Here is a 20,612-nt window from a genome sequence, read left to right as displayed (position 1 = left end):
CGCAGGACGAGCTCAGCGCCCAGGCCATGGTGAGCAAACACCTGGTGCTGGAGCAGGCGCTGCGGGACTACGCGCACACCGTGCACCAGCTCTCCGGGCAGAGCCGCGAGCTGGTGGCCGGCGGGCACCCCGAGAGGTCAGTGCCGTCCCCGCGCCGCGGTCCCCACCCCCGGCCGTGCCGCCGCCGTGCCCGCTGGGGCTGACGCGCGGCCGTGCCCGCAGCGAGCGCCTGACGCTGCGCCAGGGCCAGGTGGACAAGCTCTACGCCGGCCTGAAGGAGCTGGCGGAGGAGCGCCGGGCCAAGCTGCAGGAGCACCAGCGGCTCTGCCAGCTCAAGCGCGACGTCGACGACCTGGAGCAGTGGATCTCGGAGCGCGAGGTGGTGGCCGCCTCCCACGAGCTGGGCCAGGACTACGAGCACGTCACGGTGGGTCCCCGGGGGGGCCGCGGCCGGGGGCGCCCCCGCCTCCTCGCCGGCCCCGGCACGACCCCTCTCCCTTGTCCGCCCGCCTGCAGATGCTGCGGGACAAGTTCCGGGAGTTCTCGCGGGACACGAGCAGCATCGGGCAGGAGCGCGTGGACGGCGTCAACGGGCTGGCGGACGCGCTGATCGCGGCGGGGCACTCGGAGAACGCCACCGTGGCCGAGTGGAAGGACGGGCTGAACGAGGCCTGGGCCGACCTGCTGGAGCTCATCGACACGCGCTCGCAGATGCTGGCGGCCTCCTACGAGCTGCACCGCTTCTACCACGACGCCCGCGAGACCCTCACCCAGGTGCAGCACAAGCAGAAGCAGCTGCCGGACGAGGTGGGCCGCGACCTCAACACGGCCGAGGCCATGCAGCGCATGCACACCGCCTACGAGCACGACATCCAGGCCCTGAGCGCGCAGGTGAGCGCGGCGCGGCGCGGCGGGGGGGACCGCGGTGCGGCGCGGTGCAGCACGGCGCGGCCGGGGGGACCGCGGTGCGGCGCGGTGCAGCACGGCGCTGCGTGGTGCAGCGCAGCACAGCACGGCGCAGTATAGGAAAGCACAGTAGGGTACGGCGTAAGAAAGCGCAGCGCGGTGCAGCGCAGCACAGCATGGTGCAGCATGAAAAAGCACGGCACAGTGCAGCTTGGCACGGTGCAGCACAACACGGCGCAGCGCAGCAGGACGCGGCGCAGCATGACAGTGCAGCATGACACGGCGCAGCGCAGCACGATGCGGTGCGGCACGGCGCGGTGCAGCACGACGTGGCGCCGCACGACGTGGCGCAGCACGGCGCAGCGCAGCAGGGCACGGCGCAGCAAGGCGCAGCACGGCGCGGTGCAGCACGGCGCAGCGCAGCAGGGCACGGCGCAGTGAGGCGCAGCACGGCACAGCGCGGCACGGCGCAACGCAGCACGGCGCGGTGCAGCACGGCACAGCACAGCACAATGCGGCGCAGCATGACGCGGTGCCGCACGACGTGGTGCCGCACAGCGCGGCGCAGCAGGGCACGGCGCAGCGAGGTGCAGCACGGCACGGTGCAGCAGGGCATGGCGCGGCGCGGCGCGGCGCAGCACAACGCAGCGCAGCAGGGCACGGTGCAGCGAGGTGCATTGCGGTGCAGCGCGGCACGACGCGGTGCAGCAGGGCACGACGCGGTGCAGCAGGGTGCGGTGCAGCAGGGCACGACGCGGTGCAGCAGGGCACGACGCGGTGCAGCAGGGCACGGCGCGGTGCAGCGCGACGCGGTGCAGCAGGGCACGACGCGGTGCAGCAGGGCACGACGCGGTGCAGCACGGCGCGGTGCAGCAGGGCACGACGCGGTGCAGCAGGGCACAGCGCGGTGCAGCAGGGCACGACGCGGTGCAGCAGGGCACGGTGCAGCAGGGCACAGCGCGGTGCAGCAGGGCACGACGCGGTGCAGCAGGGCACGGTGCAGCAGGGCACGACGCGGTGCAGCAGGGCACGGCGCGGTGCAGCGCGACGCGGTGCAGCAGGGCACGGCGCGGTACAGCGCGGCACGGCGCGGTGCAGCGCGACACGGTGCAGCAGGGCACGGCGCGGTGCAGCACGGCGCGGTGCAGCAGGGCACGGCGCGGTGCAGCAGGGCACGACGTGGTGCAGCACGACGCGGTGCAGCAGGGCACGACGCGGTGCAGCACGACGCGGTGCAGCACGGCGCGGTGCAGCAGGGCACGGCGCGGCGCGGTGCAGCGCAGCAGGACGCGGTGCAGCAGGGCACGATGCAGTGCAGCAGGGCACGGCGCGGTGCAGCACGACGTGGTGCAGCAGGGCACGGCGCGGTACAGCGCGGCACGGCGCGGTGCAGCACGACGCGGTGCAGCAGGGCACGGCGCGGTACAGCGCGGCACGGCGCGGTGCAGCGCGACACGGTGCAGCAGGGCACGACACGGTGCAGCACGGCGCGGTGCAGCACAGTGCGGTGCAGCAGGGCACGACGCGGTGCAGCAGGGCACGGCGCGGTGCAGCGCGACGCGGTGCAGCAGGGTACAGCGCGGCGCGGTGCAGCGCAGCAGGACGCGGTGCAGCAGGGCATGGCGCGGCGCGGTGCAGCAGGGCACGGCGCGGTGCAGTGCAGCGCGACGCGGTGCAGCAGGGCACGGCGCGGTGCAGCGCGACGCGATGCAGCAGGGCACGGCGCGGTGCGACGCAGCCCAGCCCGGCCCGGCTCAGCCGCGTGGCCCCGCAGGTGCGGCAGGTGCAGGAAGACGCCTCGCGCCTGGAGAAGGCCTACGCCGGGGAGAAGGCGGACGACATCCGGCGGCACGAGCGGGCCGTGAGCGAGGCCTGGGCCGAGCTGCGCGGCAGCAGCCAGGGCCGCCGGCGCCTGCTCCTCGACACCGTCGACAAGTTCCGCTTCTTCCGCACGGTGCGCGACCTCGCGCTCTGGATGGACGGCGTGCGCCTGCAGATCGAGGGCCAGGAGCGGCCGCGGTGAGGGCCGGGCGCCGGCGCGGGGAAGGGGGGGGGACGCGGCCCCGCGGCGGGGAGGAGAGGGGGGTCCCCGCCGCGTGACGCCGCCCGCCCGCGCAGGGACGTCTCCTCGGCCGACCTCGTCATCAAGAACCACCAGGGCATCAAGGCGGAGGTGGAGGCGCGGGCGGACAGCTTCACCGCCTGCGTGGCCATGGGCACCGCGCTGCTCGACAAGGGGCACTACGCCTCCGACAAGGTGGGCCCCGCGCCGCCCCGGCCCCCCGGCCCCTGCGCGGCCCCGGCCCTCCCCCCCCCGGCCCCGCGGATCGCCTGCCATCCCGTCCCCCCCTGTCCCCACGGATCTCCTGCCATCCCGTCCCCGTCCCCCCGGCCCCCCCGGCCCCGTGGATCTCCTGCCATCCCATCCCCGTCCCCCCCTGTCCCCGCGGATCTCCTGCCATCCCGTCCCCCCTGTCCCCGCGGATCTCCTGCCATCCCGTCCCCGTGCCCCCCGTCCCCGCGGATCTCCTGCCATCCCGTCCCCGTGCCCCCTGTCCCCGCGGATCGCCTGCCATCCCGTCCCCGTGCCCCCTGTCCCCGCGGATCTCCTGCCATCCCGTCCCCATGCCCCCCGGCCCCGCGGATCTCCTGCCATCCCGTCCCCGTGCCCCCCATCCCCGCGGATCGCCTGCCATCCCGTCCCCGTGCCCCCCATCCCCGCGGATCTCCTGCCATCCCGTCCCCGTGCCCCCTGTCCCCGCGGATCTCCTGACATCCCGTCCCCATGCCCCCCGGCCCCGTGGATCGCCTGCCATCCCGTCCCCGTCCCCCCGGCCCCCCCGTCCCCGCGGATCTCCTGCCATCCCGTCCCCGTGCCCCCGTCCCTGCGGATCTCCTGCCATCCCGTCCCCGTGCCCCCCGTCCCTGCGGATCTCTTGCCATCCTGTCCCCCCCCGTCCCCGCGGATCTCCTGCCATCCCGTCCCCGTCCCCGCAGATCTCCTGCCATCCCGTCCCCCCCCGTCCCCGCGGATCTCCTGCCATCCCGTCCCCGTCCCCGCAGATCTCCTGCCATCCCGTCCCCCCCCGTCCCCGCGGATCTCCTGCCATCCCGTCCCCGTCCCCCCCGTCCCTGCAGATCTCCTGCCATCCCGTCCCCGTCCCCGCGGATCTCCTGCCATCCCGTCCCCGTGCCCCCTGTCCCCGCGGATCTCCTGCCATCCCGTCCCCGTGCCCCCGTCCCTGCGGATCTCCTGCCATCCCGTCCCCGTGCCCCCCGTCCCTGCGGATCTCCTGCCATCCTGTCCCCCCCCATCCCTGCGGATCTCCTGCCATCCCGTCCCCCCCCGTCCCCGCGGATCTCCTGCCATCCCGCCCCCGTCCCCACGGATCTCCTGCCATCCTGTCCCCGGCCCCCCCGTCCCTGCGGATCTCCTGCCATCCCGTCCCCGTCCCCCCCGTCCCTGCAGATCTCCTGCCATCCCGTCCCCGTCCCCGCGGATCTCCTGCCATCCCGTCCCCGTGCCCCCGTCCCTGCGGATCTCCTGCCATCCTGTCCCCCCCCGTCCCTGCGGATCTCCTGCCATCCCGTCCCCCCCGTCCCCGCGGATCTCCTGCCATCCCGTCCCCGTCCCCCCCGTCCCTGCGGATCTCCTGCCATCCTGTCCCCCCCCGTCCCTGCGGATCTCCTGCCATCCCGTCCCCCCTTGTCCCCGCGGATCGCCTGCCATCCCGTCCCCGTGCCCCCCGTCCCTGCGGATCTCCTGCCATCCTGTCCCCCCCCGTCCCCGCGGATCTCCTGCCATCCCGTCCCCGTCCCCCCGTCCCTGCGGATCTCCTGCCATCCCGTCCCCGTCCCCCCCGTCCCTGCAAATCTCCCGCCATCCTGTCCCCCGTCCCCATCCCCATGGCTCCCGCACGGCCGCGTCCCCACGGATCCCATGCCGCCCCGTCCCCACGGCTCCGGCGTGGCCCCGTCCCCCGTCCCCGCGCCGCTCCGCACCCCGCGCTCACCCCTCGGCGCTCAGATTTCGGAGAAGCTGTCGCAGCTGCAGGAGCGGCGCCGGGACATCGGGGAGCGCTGGAAGGAGAAGATGGACTGGCTGCAGATCGGTGAGCGCCGGGGACGCCTGCGTCCCCAGGCGGGGTGGGGGGGGCGGCGGCGGCCGGGACACGGGCGCGCCCGGACGCCTGGGCCCACGCCGCCCCTGCGCCCGCAGTGGCGGAGGTGCTCATGTTCGGGCGGGACGCCAGCATGGCCGAGGCCTGGCTCGCCAGCCAGGAGCCCATCGTGCGCTCGGCCGAGCTGGGCGGCAGCGTGGCCGAGGTGGAGAACCTCATCAAGCGGCACGAGGGCTTCCAGAAAGCGGCGGCCGCCTGGGAGGAGCGCTTCGTGGCCCTGGAGCGGCTCACCACGGTGAGCCCCGCGCCGGGCAGGGGGGCTGAGGCCCGGCGCGCTCGGTGCACCCGGCCTCGCCGTGACCCAACCCCCCCCCCCCCCACCACCCCTCCAAATCGCGGCAGCTGGAGGAGAAGGAGCGGCGGCGGCGCGAGGAGGAGGAGGCGAGGAAGAAGCGGCCGCCCACGCCCCCCCCGCCGGCGGCTGAGGCCGCGGGAGCCCCCCCGGCGCCCCCCGACGCCCGCAACGGCCCGGGGACGGGGGACCCGCACGGGTGAGGGACGCGGTTGGGGGGGGGGGGGCGCGACGCCGGGGTCGGGGGGATGTGGGGGGCTCGGGCAGCCATGTGGGGGGGGGTATGGGGGTCCTGGGGGTCAGGGGGACATGGGGGCGTGGGGGGGACACTGGGGACAGGGGGACGTGGGGGGCTCGGGGAGCCATGGGGAGGGGGGGGTATGGGGGTCCTGGGGTCAGGGGGACATGGGGGTGTGGGGGGGACACTGGGGTCAGGGGGACGTGGGGGGACACAGGGGAATGTAGAAGGGGACATTGGGGGGCACAGTGGGGTTGGGGGGACGTGGGGGGACATAGGGACAGGACTGAGGTTGGGGGGACGTGGGGGGACACGAGGGGACGTGGGGGGGACACTGGGGTTGGGGAATGGAGGGATATGGGGGGACGTAGGGGGGTCACTGGGGTCGGGGGGACGTGGGGGCACACGGGGGGACATAGAGGGGGATGTGGGGGGGACACGGGGGTCAGGGGGACGTGGGGGGCTCGGGGAGCCATGGGGAAGGGGGGGGGATATGGGGGGGCACAGCAGGGTCAGGGGGATGGAGGGACACGGGGGGACACGCGGGGGGGGGGACAGCAGGGGCTCGGGGGGTGTCCCGGGAATGGGGGGACGTGGGGGTCCTGGGGAAAGGGGACACATGGTGGGGGGGGGACACACGGGGGGGCCGTGGAGGGGGCCTCACCCCCCCCCTCGCCCACCCCGCGGCCCCCCCAGGCCCCCGGCCCCGCAGAGCCGCCCACCCGAGACGCCGGCCGTGAACGGGATCTGCCCGGACGCCGCCAGCCCCCAGGTAACTCCCCCCCCCCAACCCCGGACGGGGACGGGGCCCGGACGCCTGGGCCCCCCCCCCAACAACCACCCCGCTCTGTCTGTGTGTTCCCCCCCCCCCCCACCAACAACAACAACAGGCGCCGGGGAGGCCGCTGGCCAACGGGGGGCGGGAGGGGGGCCCCAGCCCGGGGGGGTCGTCGCCGCGGGGGGGGCGGCCGCCGGCCCCCGACCCGGCGCACGCGGCCACGCTGCCCCCCCGGGCGCCCCCCGCCCCCGAGAGCCTCGAGGGCGGCCTCTGCCGCAAGCAGGAGATGGAGGCCCAGGGCAAGAAGGCGGCCAACAGGTGAGGCTCCGCCCCCTCCCCCGGGACACACCCCCATAGGCTCCACCCCCTGGGACACCCCCCATAGGATCCACCCCCTGGGACACACCCCCATAGGCTCCACCCCCTGGGACATGCCCCCATAGGCTCCACCCCCTGGGACACCCCCATAGGCTCCACCCCCTGGGACACCCCCCATTGGCTCCACCCCCTGGGACACCCCCCATAGAATCCACCCCCTGGGACACACCCCCATTGGCTCCACCCCCGAGACACACCCCCATTGACTCCACCCCCCGGGACGCCCCCCATAGGTTCCACCCCCTGGGACACACCCCCATTGGCTCCACCCCCTGGGACACACCCCCATTGGCTCCACCCCTGAGACACACCCCCATTGACTCCACCCCCGGGACGCCCCCATAGGCTCCACCCCCTGGGACACGCCCCCATAGGCTCCACCCCCTGGGACACCCCCATAGGCTCCACCCCCTGGGACACACCACCATTGGCTCCACCCCCGAGACACACCCCCATTGACTCCACCCCAGGGCACTTGGGGGCCTCCAGCTCCTGCCCCATGTTGTCATCCCCCCCCCCAGCCACGGCCACCCCCGGGTCTGGGGGCTCCCCCCGTCCCCCCCCCGGCGTGGTGCCCCCCCATGGCTCCACGTCCCCCATAGCTCAGTGTCCCCCCCCCCCGGCTCGGTGTCCCCCCCCAGCTCCCCCGCCCCTGGGTGGGCTCGGCGTCGTCCCCCCCGCAGCTTGCCGTGTCCCCCCCCAGGTGGGCTCGGCGTCCCCCCCCCAGCTCACCCCCCCCGGTGGGCTCAGTGTCCCCCCCCCCCCAGCTTGGTGTGCCCCCCCCCAGCTCACCCCCCCCCCGGGTGGGCTCGGTGTCCCCCCCCCAGCTCACCCCCCCCCGGGTGGGCTTGGTGCCCCCCCCCCAGCTCACCCCCCCCGGTGGGCTCAGTGTCCCCCCCCCCCCAGCTCGGTGTCCCCCCCCAGCTCACCCCCCCGCCCCGAGTGGGCTCGGTGTCCCCCCCCCAGCTCCCCCCCCCCGCCCCCGGGTGGGCTCGGTGCCACCCCCCAGCTCACCCCCCGCCCCCGGGTGGGCTCGATGTCTCCCCCCTGGCTCGGTGTCCCCCCCCGGGTGGGCTTGGTGCCCCCCCCCAGCTCACCGCCCCCCCGCCCCCGGGTGGGCTCGGTGCCCCCCCCCCCCGCCGCGGCTCGCCGTGTCCCCCCGCCCCCCCGGCGGCGGCGGCGGGGGGGGGGGGTCTCGTGCCGGTGCCCACGGGGGCGGGGGGCCGCGGCAGGTCGTGGCAGAGCGTGTACTGCGTGCTGCGCCGCGGCAGCCTGGCCTTCCACAAGGACGCCAAGAGCGCCGGCCTCGGGGCGCCCTACCACGGCGAGGCGCCCGCCCCGCTCCGGGGCGCCCGCTGCGCCCTCGCCCTCGACTACAAGAAGCGCAAGCACGTCTTCAAGCTGGGGTAGGGCCGGCGGCGGGGGGGGGGGCCGGGGGGGCCGCGGCGCGGGGCTCAGCCGCGTGCCCTGTGCCTCCCGCAGGCTGAGCGACGGCAAGGAGTACCTCTTCCAGGCCAAGGACGAGGTGAGGCCGGCGCGGGCGGGCGGCCGGGCACAACGCTGCCGCGGGGTGGACACGCGTGTGCGGCCACGCTGGGGTGTGCGGGGACACGCGTGTGTGTGCAGACACGCTGGGGTGTGCGGGGACACGTGTGTGTGCAGCTGTGCAAAGAGCGGTGCGTGTGCAGACACACATGTGCCGCAGTGCAAACACCGGGGCACGTGCAGCCGCACACGCGTGTCACAGTGCAAACAGCGGTGCGTGTGCAGACACACGTGTGCCGCGGTGCAAACACCGGGGCACATGCAGCCGCACACGCGTGCCACGGTGCAAACACCGGGGCACGTGCAGCCGCACATGCGTGTCACGGTGCAAACAGCGGTGCGCGTGCAGACACACGCGTGCCACAGTGCAAACACCGGGGCACATGCAGCCGCACACGCGTGCCGCGGTGCAAACACCGGTGCGTGTGCAGACACACGCGCGTGCCGCAGTGCAAACACCGGGGCACATGCAGCCGCACACGCGTGCCGCGGTGCAAACCGCGGTGCGTGTGCAGACACACGCGCGTGCCGCGGTGCAAACACCGGTGCGTGTGCAGACACACACGTGCCGCGGTGCAAACACCGGTGCGTGTGCAGACACACACGTGTGCCGCGGTGCAAACACCGGTGCGTGTGCAGACACACACGCGTGCCGCAGTGCAAACACCGGTGCGTGTGCAGACACACACGCGTGCCGCGGTGCAAACACCGGTGCGTGTGCAGACACACGCGTGCCGCGGTGCAAACACCGGTGCGTGTGCAGACACACGCGTGCCGCGGTGCAAACACCGGTGCGTGTGCAGACACACGCGTGCCGCGGTGCAAACACCGGTGCGTGTGCAGACACACACGCGTGCCGCGGTGCAAACACCGGTGCGTGTGCAGACACACACGTGTGCCGCAGTGCAAACACCGGTGCGTGTGCAGACACACGCGCGTGCCACGGTGCAAACACCGGTGCGTGTGCAGACACACACGCGTGCCGCGGTGCAAACACCGGTGCGTGTGCAGACACACACGTGTGCCGCGGTGCAAACACCGGTGCGTGTGCAGACACACACACGTGTGCCGCAGTGCAAACACCGGTGCGTGTGCAGACACACACGTGTGCCGCAGTGCAAACACCGGTGCGTGTGCAGACACACACACGCGTGCCGCGCTGCAAACACCGGTGCGTGTGCAGACACACGCGCATGCCGCGGTGCAAACACCGGTGCGTGTGCAGACACACACGTGCCGCGGTGCAAACACCGGTGCGTGTGCAGACACACACACGTGCCGCAGTGCAAACACCGGTGCGTGTGCAGACACACACGTGTGCCGCAGTGCAAACACCGGTGCGTGTGCAGACACACACACGTGTGCCGCAGTGCAAACACCGGTGCGTGTGCAGACACACGCGCATGCCGCGGTGCAAACACCGGTGCGTGTGCAGACACACACACGTGCCGCAGTGCAAACACCGGTGCGTGTGCAGACACACGCGCATGCCGCGGTGCAAACACCGGTGCGTGTGCAGACACACGCGTGCCGCAGTGCAAACACCGGTGCGTGTGCAGACACACACACGTGCCGCAGTGCAAACACCGGTGCGTGTGCAGACACACGCGCGTGCCGCGGTGCAAACCGCGGTGCGTGTGCAGACACACGCGCGTGCCACGGTGCAAACACCGGTGCGTGTGCAGACACACACGTGCCGCGGTGCAAACACCGGTGCGTGTGCAGACACACACACGTGTGCCGCAGTGCAAACACCGGTGCGTGTGCAGACACACACGCGTGCCACGGTGCAAACACCGGTGCGTGTGCAGACACACACGCGTGCCGCAGTGCAAACACCGGTGCGTGTGCAGACACACGCGTGCCGCGGTGCAAACACCGGTGCGTGTGCAGCTGGGGCCGGGCGCCCGGCGGCCCCGTGACCCGGCGCCGGCCCCGTGTCCCCCCCTCCCCTCGCAGGCCGAGATGAGCACGTGGGTGCGGGTGATCCAGGCGGCGGCGGCGGGCGGCGGGGCGGCGCGCCGGGAGGCGGCCGAGGCGGCGGCGGGCGGCAAGGGCATGACGCGGGCGCTGAGCATGCCGCCCGCCGGCGCCGCCGAGGGCCCCGGCCCGCTGCGGCCCCGCGACGGCAAGGACAAGGAGCGCGAGAAACGCTTCAGCTTCTTCAAGAAGAACAAATAGGCGGCGGCGGCGGCGGCGGCGGCGGCGGCGGGGGGGGACCGGGGGCCGCGGGGACCGGCCCGGCCGGGGGCCTTGCTGCCCCGCGCTGCCCCCGCGCTGGGCGACACTCCAATAAAGAGCCCGAGTAGAGACGCCGGCCCCGTGTCCTGCTGCCGTGGGGGGGGGACGGGGCGTGGGGGTGGGATGGGATGGGATGGGGTTGGATGGGGACAGGGATGGGATGGGGACAGGGACAGGAATGGGGAGGGGGTGGGATGGGGATGGGGATGGGGACAAGATGAGGACAGGATGGGGATGGGGCAGGATGGGGATGGGGATGGGGACGGGGATGGGGATGGGGTGGGATGGGGCAGGATGGGGATGGGGACGGGGACAGGATGAGGATGGGGATGGGGATGGGGTGGGATGGGGACGGGGATGGGGACGGGGATGGGGACAGGATGGGGATGGGGATGGGGACAGGGTGGAATGGGGACGGGGATGGGGTGGGATGGGGACGGGGATGGGGACGGGGATGGGGACGGGGATGGGGATGGGGACAGGATGGGGATGGGGACGGGGATGGGGACGGGGTGGGATGGGGACGGGGATGGGGACAGGGATGGGGATGGGGATGGGGACGGGGATGGGATGGGACAGGGACAGGAATGGGGATGTGGACGGGGACGGGGATGGGGATGGGGTGGGAAGGGGATGGAGATGGGATGGGATGGGGATGGGGATGGGGATGGGGATGGGATGGGACAGGATGGGGATGGGATGGGGACAGCAATGGGGACAGCAGCAGGACAGGGATGGGGACGGGATGAGATGGGATGGAGACAGGACAGGGATGGGGACAGGACGGGACAGGACCGGAGGGAAGGGGCAGCCCCATGCGTGTGCACACGGGATCCGCTGCTGCAGGGTGGTGGGAGCTGCGGGACGGGGACAGGACGGGGACGGGGACAGGACGGGCAGCCCTACGCGTGTGGGCTCGGCCCTGTGCATTTCGCCTCCGCCAGCACCACCAGATCCCAACGGATCCCCCCGGTGACCCCTGCTAGGCCCCAGGGCCTCCCGGTGTTCCCTTCACTAGATCCCAGTGGACCCCCCCCCCACCAGGCCCCAATGGATCTCCTTACCCACCCCACTAGATCCCAGTGGACCCCCCCACCAGGCTCCAGTGGATCTCTTCCCCCCTTCACTAGATCCCAGTGGATCCCCCCCCCCAATCCCAGTGGACCTCTCCCCCCCCCGGCCAGGCCCCAATGGATCCCGTTACCCACTCCCCCCCCAAGATCCCAGTGGATCCCCCCATGCCAGACTCCTGTGGATCCCTCCCCCCATTCACTAGATCCCAGTGGATCCCCCCCCCCCCCAATCCCAGTGGACCTCTCCCCCCCCCCCCCGGCCAGGCCCCAATGGATCCCGTTACCCACTCCCCCCCTAGATCCCAGTGGATCCCCCCATGCCAGACTCCAGTGGATCCCTCCCCCCATTCACTAGATCCCAGTGGACCCCCCCCCCCAATCCCAGTGGACCTCTCCCCCCCCCCCCGGCCAGGCCCCAATGGATCCCGTTACCCACTCCCCCCCCCAGATCCCAGTGGATCCCCCCATGCCAGACTCCTGTGGATCCCTCCCCCCATTCACTAGATCCCAGTGGATCCCCCCCCCCCCCCAATCCCAGTGGACCTCTCCCCCCCCCCCGGCCAGGCCCCAATGGATCCCGTTACCCACTCCCCCCCTAGATCCCAGTGGATCCCCCCATGCCAGACTCCAGTGGATCACTCCCCCCATTCACTAGATCCCAGTGGATCCCCCCCCCCCCCAATCCCAGTGGACCTCTCCCCCCCCCGGCCAGGCCCCAATGGATCCCGTTACCCACTCCCCCCCCACTAGATCCCAGTGGATTCCCCCCCCCCCGGTCCCAGTGGATCGCTCCAGGACCCCTCCCCAGCCGGCCTGCTCCCGCCACCCCTCCTCAGCCGGGAATGGTTTGCTCCAGTCTCCCCCCGCCCCGGCCCCAGTGGGTCGCTCCGCAGGCCGCTCGCCACGCCCCCTGCCCCCTCTCTCGCCTCTGATTGGCTCCTGAAGGGCCGTGGGCGGGGCGAACGCCCGGAGCCGCCGCAGGCGGAGGCGGTCCCGCCCACACCGCCCCGGGCGCAGGGAGCCCCTCCCCCGGCGGTGCTTGACGGACAGCGCCGGCAGCCAATGGCAGCGGGAGGGCGGGGCCGAGCCGCGCAGCGTCGCCGCCATTTTGTGAGGCTCGTGCGGCGGGCAGGGGCGCAGGTGGGGGCGGGGCTGCGGCCGCGCCGGTACCGGGGGGGGAAGGGGGGGGAGCCGGTCCCCATGGGGCAGTTGGGGGGGTCCCGTGGGGCTGGGGGGGCCGGAGGGGCGGGGCTGGGGGGGCTTCGGCCGCCCGACCCCGCCGGCGGCTCGGTAGGGGCGGGGGGGGCAGGGCCCTGTTGGGGATCCATGGGGCCTGTGGGGCGGGGGGTGCTGGGGGGGGTCCATAGGGGCTGCGGGGTTGAGGGGTTTGGGGGGGGTCCACAGGGCCTGTGGGGCAGGAGGATTTGAGGGGGTTCATAGGGCCTGCGGGGCAGAGGGTGCGGGGGGGGTTTTCGGGGGGTCCATAGGGGCTGTGGGGCAGGAGGTTTGGGGGGGGCTTGTGAGGGCCATAGGGCCTGTGGGGCAAGGGGTGCTGAGGGGGATTTGGGGGGATCCATAGGGGCTGTGGGGCAGGAGGTTTGGGGGGGGGGTTGTGAGGGCCATAGGGCCTGTGGGGCAAGGGGTGCTGAGGGGGATTTGGGGGATCCATAGGGGCCGTGGGGCAGGAGGTTTGCGGGGGGTTGTGAGGGCCATAGGGGAAGGAAGTGCTGGGGGAATTTTGGGGGGGGGCCATAGGGATTGTGGGGCAGGGGGTGCTGGGGGAATTTTGGGGGGGGGCCATAGGGCCTGTGGGGCAGGGGGTGCTGGGGGGGTTTTGGGGAGGGCCATAGGGCCTGTGGGGCAAGGGGTGCTGGGGGGGTTTTGGGGGGTCGGTGGGGCCTGTGAGACAGAGGGTGCTGGGGGATTTTGGGGGGGTCCATAGGGGCTGTGGGGCAGAGGGTGCTGGGGGTTTTGGGGGGGTCCATAGAGCCTGTAAGGCAGGAGGTGCTGAGGGGGTTTGGGGGGATCCATAGGGGCTGTGGGGCAGGAGGTTTTTGGGGGCATCCATAGGACCTGTGGGGCAAGGGGGGGAGGTTTATACTGCTGTAGAAACAGGGCCATGGGTGGCTGGGTCCCCCGCTCAGCGCAGGGCTGCGTTTCGGGAGCTGGCGGGTGCCCGGGGGTGGAGGAAAGGGGGATCTGGGGCGAGGAGGAGGGGGGTTACGGCGGTACTGCCCCCCCCCCAAAATGCGGCACCCCCCCAAACCGTCCCCCTGCCGGCGCAGGCTTGGCCGAGATGGTGAAGCTGTTCATCGGGAACCTGCCGCGGGAGGCGACGGAGCAGGAGATCCGCTCGCTCTTCGAGCAGTACGGCAAGGTGCTGGAGTGCGACATCATCAAGAACTACGGCTTCGTGCACATCGAGGACAAGACGGCGGCCGAGGACGCCATCCGCAACCTGCACCACCACAAGCTGCACGGCGTCTGCATCAACGTGGAGGCCAGCAAGAACAAGAGCAAGGCCTCCACCAAGCTGCACGTGGGCAACATCAGCCCCACCTGCACCAACCTGGAGCTGCGGGCCAAGTTCGAGGAGTACGGCCCCGTCATCGAGTGCGACATCGTCAAGGACTATGCCTTTGTGCACATGGAGCGGGCGGAGGACGCGGTGGAGGCCATCCGCGGCCTGGACAACACCGAGTTCCAAGGTGAAACGTGAACCGGGGCCTTCGCTGGGAGTAGGTAGCGCCAGGCTGTGCCCCGAGGAAGCAGGTCGGCTGTAAATCGGCCGGGAGCAGGGACGGGGCGGGGCGGCCGCGTTCGGACGCGGGCTCGTCTTCGAGCGGGCTCGCTTTTGGGCCGTGCCCCCCAGAGCGTGAATTTGCCGGGGAGGCCAGGGAACGGGAGGAATCCCGATTTTTCTATCCTAGGTAAATACTTCCAGTCCTTTCAAGCTTAGGTTGAGGCGGCCGGGGCGTTTGGGAGCGTCTTCGTCCCTGACCAGCTGCAGATGCTCCTTGGGAGGAGGCGGGGCGGAACGGGGCTCCGGGCAGGATGTCCGCGCTCCCGGCTGGAGATTGGGAAGGGCGAAGATAAACCCTTATTTCTGTGAGCGTTTAAAAGCGTAGGCCGTTGAACGGGAGCCCTTTCGCAAGACCTCAAAGGTGGCCTGCCAAGCGGGGCCGGGGGCTTGCCTGCCTTTTCCCCGCGCTGGAATTAAGCGCGAATGGTTTTTCTCGTGTTCCAGCTCTCTTGTGCCTCGCAATGCCGGTGTGGCCCCCCCCCGTTTCTTTCCCACGACGAAGATGAGAGCTTAGGTCCCAACCGTGGGGGCTCTTTTCCTTCCCAAGAAGGAAGGCCCTAAGAGACCAGGCGCCCCTTCTCCCTTTCCCTGCAGTCCGCACAGGGACGTGAGGTTCCTGATCTTTCTGAGGCAGCTGGAACGAGGACGCGGGGCGTTTCGGAGGGGGCCGGGGGAGGACGGGACTGATCTGGTCCCTGAGTTGAGCCCCGCAGGAGGACGCGGAAGGCGAAGTCCAAACTCTTGCGCGAACGGCCGCTGCTCTCGGTCCTGCCGGGCCTGAGCGACGACGCGCGAGGCAGCGGATCCCGGCTCCGCGGCGTGAAACCGGGCTGCCTTCCCCTCTCGCCGCGTTCCCTTGCCTGGCGAACGGCGGTGCCTGATCCACTTGATTCCCTGCGCCCGCGTCCCCCCCCCTCCCCGCTTCCGAGGCACGTGGCCTCCCTCGCTCTCTTGACGTGCGTTTCCAGGCCTTCGCCTGACTCTTGATGACCCGAAACGGGCGGCGGGACAAGAAGCGCGTTATAAGCTGAGGGATCCCACGGCTTTGCCGCACGTTGCCTTCCCTGTGCTAACGCTCCGCTGTTAGCGCAAACTGCCTTAGCCAGCGGTCTCTTCTCTTTAGCCAGCGCCTCGGTCTCTTCCGCAGCCCACAAACTAATTCAGTAGCTTGGTAGAGCGTCTGGCTTTCTGCACGCAGCATGAATTGACTTAATTTATCAGTTGAGCTTCGGCCCGCGCGGCTGCGGTGGTACAAAAAGCCACCTTCTTTCCAGCGCCGACGGCGAGCGCTTGCACCTGCCTGGAGGCCGCAGCGTTGGGTCCGGCCGGGTCTGAACGGAGGAAGGCAGTTAAGAGCGACGCGTCCGGCGGCGATCCGTCCGCAGCGGTCCCTTGCCTGGAGTCCGGTTCGCTCGCCCGCGCCGGGGGCTCAGCCGAGCCGCGACCGGCGGACGAGGCGCTCCGCCTTCCCGGTGCGCCACGGGGATTTCGGCAAACCCCGGCGCTCCCGTTTCCAGGTGTTTCCCAGAGCTGGCTGTTTTCAGAAGAATTCAAACCTCTCCGGCTCTGCGGCCTTCCCTGTCCCGACTCTTTTCCACCCCAGCGCTAGCAGGGCTGGAGGTGGCTCCTCAGGGACTGTAGGTCGGCGGTGAAAGGGCTCTTCACCTGCTCCGCGTCCGCGCAGCCGCCGCGCTGCTGTGACTTCTCGCCGAAACGGCGTGGCTCGCTCAGGATGACGCCTCGGGTCCGGTTCGGCGTCCCTGAAGGCCAAGGCGCTGTCGTAGGACGCGGGTACGGGGCCGCCCGTCCCCTCCGCGGTCAAACAGCGCCGCCGCACGCGCCGGCGGGGAGTTGGTGAACGCCGGCCTCGTCTAGCCAGACGGCGCTCGTCAGACCGGAAGGAGCAAGCGCTCCCCGTCACGCGCCGGAGATCCTCACCCTCTTTGGAAGGGCTCTTTTCCCAGCAGCGCTACTCGCTTTTCTCGTGCCGCGCTGGAAGCGCGTTCGGCAGGCGGCTTCCTGCCCGAACCTCGCTCGCTCGGGGCGGTCGCCGCTCGGAGGCGCTGTCAGAGCGTTTCCGCTGCGCTGAGCGCGGCGCGAAGACCAGAACGAAGTTTGCGCTCAGCGAAGCCGCCGAGGGCGCTCAGAGTGCAGCGTAACGCCCAGAAGAGGAAGGGCTCGTTAGTAAGCTGGCTAATTAGCTGTTAGACTGGGCTTCCGCGCTCCCGGAGCGTCACTGCAAGGCCGGAGCGGGACTGCGCGTTGTCTTTAGCCCCTCGAGGAGCAGACTGTCTCCGCGCAGCTTTGGCTGGAAGACGAGACAGTCGGGGGCTCGCGTGGTTGACGCCAACCCAGCGCCCCCCGAGCCCCGTCCGAGCGGCCGGCCCAGGGCCGCGGGGCTGCCGGCGCGGGGAGCGCTCGGGTCCCGCCGGCGGTTGCGCCCCGCACGGGAGCCCCGTGCCCGTCGCCCTGCTTCCCGGTAAGTCGGTTTGCTGTTTGCCAGGACGCGGCTCCGCCTTGAGCTCGTGGATTCGAGCCGGGAGCGGTCAGGTCCCTCCCGCACCAGGGCTGGCTTCCTTTTACAGCGGTAATTTCTAGCGTTGCAGAAAGCGAGGAGCTGGGACCTGGCAAAGAGCGAGAAGCTCTTGGTGCGAATTTCAGCTGGATGCTGTCCGGTGGCGGTAACGCTGGCTGCTGGGGGGAAATCCAGTCGGCTCTGCCCTGATGTTTGAATTATTGTGCTCTGTTTTTATAATGAATGTTTTGGTGTGGCCTCAGTTAATTATAGCAACCCTTCTTGCGTCTGTTTCTTAAAGGCAAGCGGATGCGCGTGCAGTTGTCCACGAGTCGGCTCAGGACCGCGCCCGGGATGGGAGACAAGAGCGGCTGCTACCGGTGCGGGAAGGAAGGGCACTGGTCTAAAGAGTGTCCGGTAGATCGCCCGGGGCAAGTGGCTGACTTTACCGAGGCCTATAATGAGCAGTACGGAGCGGTGCGCACTCCCTACCCCGCGGGCTATGGGGAGACCATGTATTACGATGACGGGTATGGCGGAATGGTCGACTACTACAAGCGCTACCGCGTGAGGTCCTATGCGACGGCCTCTGCATACGACGCCTATGCAGAGCAGACCATGGCCCAGTACTCGCAGTACGCGCAGTACTCCCAAGTGCAGTCCACGGCCATGGCCGCCACCACAGCCATGGCCAGTCGCATCCCCACCACCCTAGACGCGTACGATAGAGCTCTGCTGCCGACCCCGGGAGCGGCAGCCGCCGTGGCCGCCGCCGCCACCGCGGCCGCGGCGGCCGCCTCCTCCACCTATTACACCCGGGATAGAAGCCCCCTGCGCCGCACGGCAGCCGCGGCCACCACCGTCGGAGAGGCGTACACTTACGATCGTAGTCAGCTGTCGCCGGTCTCGTCGGTCGCTCGGGCCTCCCTCTACGACGTGCAGCGGTTCGGGCGGGACCCGTACGCGGACAGGGCGCGGTACTCTGCGTTTTGAGTCGGAGGTGAGAGCGTGTTCAGGTCCAGCGCGCGGGCGCTTGTCTCTGTTTTCTCAGGGCAGGTGCACGATAAGGGGCCGGGCCTGCGGGGCCGTGTTCGGGCTCCGTAGCGATGACCGCTAGAAATAAGTGCCCTACCTCTGTTAACACCGGTCAAGCATCTAAGCTGTAACTCCTGCTTGGAGCTGAGATTAAGGTAAAAGGACCTGGCTTAGGACAGGCCCTTCCTGAGGCCGGGAGCGGACGTTAGCTGCAGAAGCTGGGCACTCAACGTTAAGAGCCCCGCGTGCCCGTGCCGCGCAGGGAGCCGGGGGACCGGCGCGCGGGGAAACGCGCCCCCCCGCCGCGCTCTGCCGCGCAGCCAGCGATAAACAGCCCCCCGCCACGAAGGCGCTTTTGCCTGTTGGGAGGCACCGGGGAAGCGGAGGCGAGTCCGAGCCCGGCTCCTGCCCCGGCAGCCCGAAACCCCGCGCGGGCGGCCTGGCTCGCGCCGGGCCGGGCTGCCGCGTTGCTCTCTTGCCCCGAGCTGCACGCGGTCCTAGCAGGCCGCTCTGCCTTGCTCCTCTTAACGAAGAGCAGCTCGTTGCCTGCTCTGCCCTCTGCTCTGGCAGGACAGGGGAAGCCCTGCTGGAGGTGTCTCTTGCACCTGGCTTTTTAGTAGCCCGTCCCAGGGTGCCTCTCCGGCCTGCGGCTACGGGGAGGTTTGGGGGGCTCCCTGCGGCCCCGGAGCAGAGCCAAGGGCTACGGCCAGCCCCCGGGGGCCGGCGCCCTCCGACGTAGCCGTCGGAGCGGTCTTCGCCGGGGCTCGGACGGGGGGGCGTCCCCGGGGTGGTAGCCGCAGGAGGCGGGCAGGCCCGGGAGACCCGCGGCGAAGCGGCTCTCGCGGGTGAGTCGGAGCCGCCCCCCTCCCCACCGAGAGCCCCGTTGGCCACGGCTGGTTTGGAGGCGAGCAGGCGCCTCGCTCGCGCGTCGGCCCTCCTCGCTTTCAGGAAGCCGGGCTAACTCCTCCGGGGCGCTGGCTTCCTCCGTGTCCAGGAGACCGGGCACGGCCTGAGCTCTTTCAGGGCAGACGTTTTATTTCCAGGCCTCTGAACCAACTGTGCTTTTCTCTTTCAGGTAAGATATTTGCGGCTGGACGTCGGGTTCCTGTTGCACATGAAATCTGTATCATGCGTGTCAAACTGTGCTGGGCTTCAAAGCATACCTATTGCAGCTAATGAATTTGTTCCTAATGGACACTTCAGCTTCTTCATAGTCTAGCGAGAAGTAACTTAACTTCCCCTTTTTTGTTTTTATTTTTCAGGAATTGCTTTGAGTTAGTTTTGTGGCCTCTGTTTTCCTCTGGCAGCAGCCTTTCCCTAACCCGACTGCCTTTCCTCCGTGCTGCTTTCTAGCCCCAGGCCACCCCTAGCTGGTCTAGGCTCAGGTTTTGAGCTAGTGTAGCTGTAGTACGAGCTTCGCTTTTCTGTTTCCCCTTCGGAGACATGCTTGGAGCTACTCTCTTCCTCTTGCAGTTTGCTCTGTAGCGTCCCTTTTCTTTTTTAAAAAAGAACGTGTTATATTTTTTAAAGGGTGAATAATCAGTCTTAACTTTTTAATACTAAATAATGTAGCTTACTTGATACTGCTAAGCCCTGCTCCCTTGAGCCCTGGCCTGTGTTGTGCCATCTGTGCGGAAAAGACGACATTATGTTTGGAACGTAACCTGTGATTCTCCTCTCGGAGGTTTAGCGTTGCTTGAACACTCTTTCCAGTAAAATAAACTCTTTAAGAGATTCGAGTGTGCGTTGCGGTGCGTGAAGTGTGTTTTCATGCTCTCCCTGGCACGTGGGGTAAAAAGGGGCAAGCGTGGAGGGGGGGGGCGGTCCTTGTATTTATACTTAATACGATTCCTGTTAAAATGAGCCGCTCCGTGGGGGGAAGCCTGGGGCTGGGGGCCACGGCGAGGGCCTGCTGGGGGGGTTCAGAGGGGACGAGGCGCTTCCAGCCTCCGCCGGCCGCTCGGCTCCTGAGCGGGGGGCTCTTGCGGGAAGCCCTCGGCCCCCAGCTCTTCCCCAGCGTTGAGCTGCTCTCGATAAAACCCGACGAGGGGAGCCGAGAGGTTTCTCGGCCGAGCGAAAGGCCGCGCTGGGCATCGCGCTGCGGGGAGATGCTCGGAGCCGCCCGCGGCTTTTCGTGGCCCCGCGAGCAGATGGCATCGAATTAGCCCACGCTGAGACCCTTCGCAGGGGCTCAGACACGCGCTGATGAGCCCGGCTAGCGAAGATTAGCGCAAACAATAGCTTTTCAGGGCTGCGCGGGCCCTCTGCAGTTTGCTAGGTGGCTTTCGGGGCTGCAGCCGGGCGCCGCTGGCGGGGACGCAGGGGCGGATCACCTCCCCGCCGCGCGACGGGCCGCCGGCCCTCCGAGCGGGGGCCGCGCTTCAACCCGCGCGCGGGTTTTCTCGTCCTCCCCCCTTAAGCATCTCGCTCATGCGCCTGTCGGCCAAACCGCTTCCGATTCTCCCACGTCTCCTGGGGACGGGCCGGTTGGACCGGGCCGACTCGCTCCTTCGGTAACGCCGCGCCGTTTTCCAGCCCCCCCCCCGGGCCTCCCGTCCCCGCTCCAGCGCTGACCACCACCGTCACGGCTCAGCCAGCTCATCTCACCGCTCTCAGCCACCCTCATG

The 20,612-nt window shown here is 70.2% G+C and overlaps 2 protein-coding genes across 4 annotated transcripts in view; both read left to right on the top strand.

The window, feature by feature from the left end:
* The window catches only part of SPTBN2 (spectrin beta, non-erythrocytic 2), a 28,196-nt gene extending 17,568 nt beyond the window's left edge, over positions 1-10,628 (top strand). Inside the window, exons 24-36 of the mRNA XM_068923687.1 lie at positions 6-136; positions 223-427; positions 517-891; positions 2,681-2,925; positions 3,025-3,163; positions 4,934-5,018; positions 5,126-5,322; positions 5,430-5,578; positions 6,314-6,389; positions 6,508-6,713; positions 8,006-8,179; positions 8,256-8,298; positions 10,278-10,628. Of these exons, the coding sequence (XP_068779788.1) occupies positions 6-136; positions 223-427; positions 517-891; positions 2,681-2,925; positions 3,025-3,163; positions 4,934-5,018; positions 5,126-5,322; positions 5,430-5,578; positions 6,314-6,389; positions 6,508-6,713; positions 8,006-8,179; positions 8,256-8,298; positions 10,278-10,499 (2,247 nt within the window). The 3' untranslated portion in view covers positions 10,500-10,628. The remainder of the gene's footprint in view (positions 1-5; positions 137-222; positions 428-516; positions 892-2,680; positions 2,926-3,024; positions 3,164-4,933; positions 5,019-5,125; positions 5,323-5,429; positions 5,579-6,313; positions 6,390-6,507; positions 6,714-8,005; positions 8,180-8,255; positions 8,299-10,277) is intronic.
* A 1,972-nt stretch (positions 10,629-12,600) lies between these two features.
* Positions 12,601-19,724, top strand: LOC138063782 (RNA-binding protein 4B-like). 3 transcript variants are annotated; one of them, XM_068923803.1, is made up of 4 exons: positions 12,601-12,772; positions 13,918-14,340; positions 17,252-17,950; positions 19,061-19,724. In XM_068923803.1, the coding sequence occupies exons 2-3, from the start codon at positions 13,929-13,931 to the stop codon at positions 17,941-17,943; spliced, it is 1,104 nt and encodes a 367-aa protein (XP_068779904.1). In that variant the 5' UTR covers positions 12,601-12,772; positions 13,918-13,928; the 3' UTR covers positions 17,944-17,950; positions 19,061-19,724. The 3 variants fall into 3 exon arrangements, 2 of the variants coding, with proteins under 2 accessions (XP_068779904.1, XP_068779905.1); XR_011137151.1 differs by having other exon boundaries at positions 12,680-12,772; positions 17,252-18,140; XM_068923804.1 differs by having other exon boundaries at positions 12,751-12,798.
* Positions 19,725-20,612: the final 888 nt, after the last annotated feature.

The sequence above is a fragment of the Struthio camelus genome, chromosome 35 (genome assembly GCF_040807025.1).
Source record: "Struthio camelus isolate bStrCam1 chromosome 35, bStrCam1.hap1, whole genome shotgun sequence".
Taxonomy (NCBI): Eukaryota; Metazoa; Chordata; class Aves; order Struthioniformes; family Struthionidae; genus Struthio; species Struthio camelus.
This window is presented reverse-complemented; position numbering and strand designations above follow the sequence as displayed.